General features: G+C 31.1%; 1 protein-coding gene across 1 annotated transcript; it reads right to left on the bottom strand.

Moving 5' to 3' along the window:
• Window positions 1-212: 212 nt before the first annotated feature.
• LOC141718148 (cytochrome P450 CYP736A12-like) lies at window positions 213-2,527 on the bottom strand. Its single transcript, XM_074520525.1, has 2 exons — window positions 1,778-2,527; window positions 213-1,622 (listed from the first exon to the last, which is right to left on the bottom strand). The coding sequence occupies exons 1-2, from the start codon at window positions 2,447-2,449 to the stop codon at window positions 795-797; spliced, it is 1,500 nt and encodes a 499-aa protein (XP_074376626.1). The 5' UTR covers window positions 2,450-2,527; the 3' UTR covers window positions 213-794.
• Window positions 2,528-6,340: the final 3,813 nt, after the last annotated feature.

Raw genomic sequence — 6,340 nt, 5'->3', positions numbered from 1 at the left:
ACAAACCAGGCTGAGCAAACAAGTACCAGTTTGTTTGAATCCCTGGTCCCCTGACTACATTTCTTTGTTTGCTGTGCAGAGCGAAAGAACCGGTAAAGTAATAAATCGTGGTCTTATGAGGACTGTAACAAAGATGCTAGCAGATACCAGGAAGACTTTGAGAAGCCTTTCATCGAGGTGTCTGCTAGAGTCTCAACAGTTCATTGCTTGTTGTGATTGTGGGGAATATTTGAAGAAAGCCGAAACACGTCTTAATGTGGAGATTGAGAGAGTGTCCCACTACTTGGACTCAAAAACTGAAGTGAAAATAACAAATGTGGTGGAGAAGGAAATGATTGAAAGTCATTTTTATTTAAAATTTGTGGTCTTTTCGGGTAATGCCCAGACACTTTTTATTGAAAACAACAGGAGAATTGTATGAGCATTACTCCAGGTTATCGCAATTGGCACTAATGAAAGAGTCAATGGAAGCAATCGGGAAGGTGTTGAGAGGTTTGATGAGCCCGAACAGAGAAAATTTATCTTTACTGTATCCGAGGTACTGGGAAATCTGCCTCTGGTAGACTATTGATCCTAAACCTCAAGATTACATTCACATTAATGCAATAAGATTGTGGCGCAAGCAGCCCGATAAGGAGGACTAATACAGACAACTACATCAATTCTATATCATAATCACCATATTACAATGAATCAAGGAACCCTTTTTTAATAAATCAGAATGAATGAATGAATTTGTGTTAGAGAGAAATGATGAGCCTTTAGGTAATTACTACTTTCTAAGGCTACCGTGTTTAAATACGAATCTTAGGCACCAAGAGCAAGTGTTCGATTCGGGGAATAGTTAGCCCAAACTGCTCAGTCATATCCAAGTCTTCAGCAGATTTGCCGTGCGGTAACTCCCAATCAAAACAATGTAGCAACTGAGCCAACACTAGCTGAACGCTGAGCAACCCCAGTTGCATACCTGGACACCCTCTTCTACCACTACCAAATGGTAAGAGCTCAAAATCACGTCCTCGAAGGTCTATTTTACTCTCAGAAAACCTCTCTGGAATGAATTCTAGAGCATTGTCACCCCACACCTTAGAATCTCGTGCTATAGCCCATGCATTTACAATAATTCGTGACTTCTGAGGGATATGATATCCATTAACTACAATATCCTCCTTAGCTTCATGGGGACCAAGTAACGGTACAATAGGGTGTAGTCTCATACCTTCTCTAATAACCATGTACAGATATTCTAGTTTGGGCAAATCCGTCTCCTCCACCATTCTATCAAGTCCAACAATGGAAGTTAGCTCCTCTTGACATTTTTTCATTGCGCCTGGATGTCTCATTAGTTCTGTTAGTATCCATTCGATTGATGTAAATGAGGTGTCAATTGCTGCTGTAATGATATCGATCATGATGGACTTGATACTGGGTCTGTCAATCAGTTTGGCTAGCTCTTGATGGTTGATAGAAGCGTTATTTCTAGATAAAGATATCATTTCATCGACAATGTCACGATTATTCTTAAGAGTGCCATTATTCAAATTTTGCTCATGCTCCTCAATAATTAGCTCCAACATTGCATCAAGTTTCTTGCTTGTTGCCTCGTATTTGCGTGACAATCCCTGTAGGAGGCAATGTGTAAATCACGTTAAAACTAGAAAGAGTAAAGAAGCTTAAAAATATGACAGAGATGATACATAGGACCTGAAAAATACTAAGTATGCCATTGTTTAACTGTACAACCAGAAATTATGAAGTTCCTTGACAATATATGTACCTGAAGGTCAAGTGGCTTTAGGGAGGGCACAAAGTCAGCAAGATTAAACTGTCCAGCCAAAGTAAAGGCTTCCGTCATGATGCCCTTGAGATCAAAGCGATCATCTTTGCTTCGTCCTAAAAGGAACCTAAACGTCATGTTCTCAATTAAACCCCCTACCTTATCACTAACATTCACCACCTCACCAGCCACGGCAGCTTTCTTAATGTCCTCCACGACTAAGCCAACCTCATCTCTTCTCATCCCTCGAAAAGAATTAACTTTTGCGGGAGCTAAAAGCTCTTGTACAACAAATTTTCTCACATGCCTCCAGTACGTACCATTGGTAAAACTAATGCCATTGTTACCATATGACATATGTGCAACAGCCTCCATTTGTGGTCGTGCTGCAAAAACACTGTCATGAGTTTTAAGGAAAAGTTGAGCAGCCTCAGGAGACGAGACAACTATAGCTGGCACCGAACCCATGCGTAAAGACATTATAGGACCATACTTCTTGGACAACTCATGGAAGGTGCGGTGGGGAAGGCTGCCCAAACTTAAAAGGCTACCAACAATCGGTAATCCTCTCGGGCCTGGTGGCAGTAGCTTACGCTGCCTGGTGTCGAGTATCCACCAGAATGCAGCTCCAAGGACCAGGAACAGAAATGAAAAAGCCCAGGAAAGTGTCATCGTTGGTTAATTATTTGGAAAAGGATATTATCGTTTTTAAAGATTGAAAGTAACTCAAGTATAGTAATGTAGTTGCTTGTATGTTGTGTGCTGTTTAAAAATGGTAGGAGTTTGGTTTTTATAGCTAGATAAACTGAGCAGCCAAAAATGAACCCACCTAAACCACAAGCAGTATTTCAACTGATTTTGTACCACATGCCTAAAAAAAAATTAAATATAAAATAAAAATTCCATGTGTAGGAAAGCTTCTGCTGGTTTCTTTTCCATTTTTATAAAAATGTTCCCTTCTTGTTTTTTTCTCCTAATATTTTTTTCAACAACACCCACATGCATGTACATGTACATCATATCTATTCAATTATTTCGGTCCTTAGTAATACATTTTTTAAATGCTTATAGAGTGCAAGGAGTTCACAAATCTACTTTTTCTATGCCGATTCCACCCTTACACGTCGATTAGACTTCAAGGAAGCAGTTGTATTACAATTATTAATATAATAAAACCAAGTCAAAGTGGCACACAGCAGTGAGGAACCCATTTAGACCGGTTTCTTTTTAAGATACAAATTTCAGCAGATTTTTTGTTCTTCCTATTTATTTTCTTTCAATAAAACCCTATTTTTTGGGTGTTTGTGTGTCTCTGCTATGCGGTGTGTGTTTTGTCTTTTTTTTGGAATATTTGTTATGTTTTTATTTAGTCATGCTTGGGTTTATCTGGTGATGGATCTGTTGAGGACGAATTTATTGATATTTTTGGTGATCTGCAAAGTCTGCATCGGATCTGGGACGGTGGTGATTATTGGAAGAGCTCACCTTTCACAACTAAAGATTGTTCATCTTTCATGGGTTTATACTTTCGACATGTCTATAGCTGCTATCCGGCATGTAGATAGCTGGGGTGCTTTCGGCATGTCTATAGTTGGTGTCCGACATTTAGATAGCTGGGGTGCCGCTTCTCCAATCTCATTTTATGCCATTGGTGTTTCTGAACACTGGGCTAACCATAGTTTTTATGTGATATGGTCAATTGCAATGTTGCTATTTTCTGAGATGCTGATCGCTTGGGATGTCTTTGATTTCGTTTTTAATTTCAAGAATTTTTAAATTTTATGTGTTAAACGATCAGGAAACAAATCATCTAATTGTTTTTAGTATGTTATTTGTTTTATCATCTGTTTGTATGACAGTTGGGGGTTTGTCCCTACTGTACTATATTCAATTTAACGAGAACTTTCTGCATTTGTCAAAAAAAAAATTAATGCAAACGTTTGCTACATGGAAATCACAAATTTTGTTTAGAAAGAACTGAGGTTGTGTTTCACAAAAATTTGTGTGCGACACAATTAATAAATCCCTAGTTGTTTCTAATGAATGAATGATTTTTAATTATATATTTTATTTCAAAATTATTTATATTTTAATACATACTAGTTTAAAATCAGTGCTATGTACAGATCACACATATTTCTTTTAATATTCTATAATTTTTTAAATAATTTTGAATTCCATTTTGAATTTTGTTCATTTAAAACTTAAATGATATGACCTTATAATAATTATATGTTCATAACTATTTAGAATATTTAAACATATTTAAAGTGATAGCATTAGCAAGGAGGGAAATTTTATAATATCAAAGTTATTATTTTATCGAGGGTAAAAATATAATATCTTTATTATGCTGGGACCTTAAAATATATTATTTGAGCATGTTGATTACTTAATCGATTAAGAGTAATTCTATAAAAGATATTTGAAAAAAGAATATTATTGATTGAACGATATAGTTTTATTGATAATTCTGTGTATTTTTCAAAAAATAATATTTATATTTTAATTAAAATTTGATTTTTAGTTCACATCAATAGGATACAAATTATACTTAATTTAATGTTAATTTGATTTATCTCGGATCAGTGATTTATAAATTTTATTTTTGTTGGTCGAATTATATTTTTATTTTAATTTTGTGTTAATCTGAATCAATTGTATTAATATATTAGTTTTATGTTTTGATATATTAGATTTATTAGTATTTTTAAAAATATGCATTTATATGCTAAAATAGTTAAAGAAATTATTAATAAGAAAACATTTTTTAATAATTAATATAATATAAATTAAAAATATTAAATATAAAATAAGAGTTGCTTTTAATACTAGCACAAATCATGGTGATAATAAAGACTTGACGTGATTTGTGGGAAACGAACCACATGTCTTTTTTATCATACACATATAATATGTAATATGTAAGTGTGCTAAATAAATATTTTATTTAACTTTAAAGATAGTTACTTTCGCAAAACAAAAATAGTTACTTGAATACTTATACAGTTAATTTTAAATAATCGAATTCCAGATATAAAGTTAGGTATAGTACATAAATGAATTATTATATTATTTATTAATCATTTGTTAGTTTAAAAATATATCTCATATATTTGTAACATATTTTTTATTATAAAAAGTAAATAAAATGTACATATATCATTTTTAAAGAAAATATTAATATAGAATCGCTTACATATAAATAATCTATATTGGTATTACATATTTAGATAAGTTCCAATTATAATGAGTCAATGCATTTTAGTTTATTTTGAATTTGAAATCATAACTTGACCCATTGTTCAGAAAATACTCGAAATTTTACTAAATAACCCAGCCTAAAAACATCTTCCCATTCCATGTACCCTTATATTTATATTTTTTTTAGATTGAAATCCTATCCTAATTACTTCAATCACGTTATAACTCTATTTTTTTCACAATATAAGATTTGTCGACTAATTATTCTTATGTTTTGATTAGAAGAACAATTTCGTTTATCGCTATTGCTGAAAAAATAATGTTAGCTACTCATTATCTTGACGAGAGAGTAGTAAAAATCAGAATACACAATTAAATTACTCTGAATAAAATCATTATGTATATATAAAAATATTATTTTATTCTTATTTTTTAATTATATATATAGAAACTTCAAACTAAAAAAATTAATTTTTATATTATTTAATTCAATACAAGTAAAAATAAAAATATATTTAATAAAGATATATTGAATAAAACTGCAATTTAATAAATATTATAATTGAAAATATAATAACATATTTAAATATGAATAAAAAAATTAATAAATAATACATTAGTTTTATATTTTATTATATTAGATTTATAATATTTTTATAAATATGAAATTACATGCTAAAATAATTAATAAATTTGGTCAATTTTAAAACAATTTTTTACACTTAATAAAATATAAATAAAAATATTAATAGAAAATAAGAATTGCTTTTAATACTAGCACAAATCTCTTATCTATACTATACTATTATAAGCAAAACACACTCTATTTGGTAGTCAGTTGCTCGGTACAGTGTTTGGTACGACAAATAACAACCGTCATATCTAAAGTCAGAAAGATGAGAACCGTTGGATGCAATAATAAAATATTATTATATTAATATTTAAACTGCTCTCATGAATTTAGGGTTCGAACCCCGTCAACAACTTATTATATTTAAACTTTTATATTCTTTATTTTAACAATTTTTACAGGTTTAGGGCTCGCGTCTTGTGAACAACATATTGTATTATATTAATTATTTTCAGTCAAGTCTCAAATTATTATAAAATATATATTGTTATAACTTATTCTATTCTTCAATTTATTTTTCTACTATTGAAAATTATATTATAAAATATATTATTCAAAACTATCGAATGTTAAAAGCAATCCGTGTATAGCACCAGTTATACACTAGTATATATAATAGATAAATTTATATAAAAGATGTGGTTTGTGGAAATCGAACTCGAGATATTTTATTCACATATACAAACTGATACCACTACACCATATTATCACATGTCCTTTTTATCATA

Source organism: Apium graveolens, chromosome 4 (assembly GCF_009905375.1).
Source record: "Apium graveolens cultivar Ventura chromosome 4, ASM990537v1, whole genome shotgun sequence".
Classification (NCBI taxonomy): Eukaryota; Viridiplantae; Streptophyta; class Magnoliopsida; order Apiales; family Apiaceae; genus Apium; species Apium graveolens.
The sequence above is the reverse complement of the archived record's forward strand: the minus strand, read 5'-3'. Positions and strand labels throughout refer to the sequence as shown.

Coding starts and splice junctions, on each gene's coding strand:
- LOC141718148 (XM_074520525.1), bottom strand. CDS start 2,449: ATGACACTTTCCTGGGCTTTTTCATTTCTGTTCCTGGTCCTTGGAGCT. Junction 1,623..1,777: donor TAAAGCCACTTGACCTTCAG/GTACATATATTG, acceptor TGCCTCCTACAG/GGATTGTCACGCAAATACGA.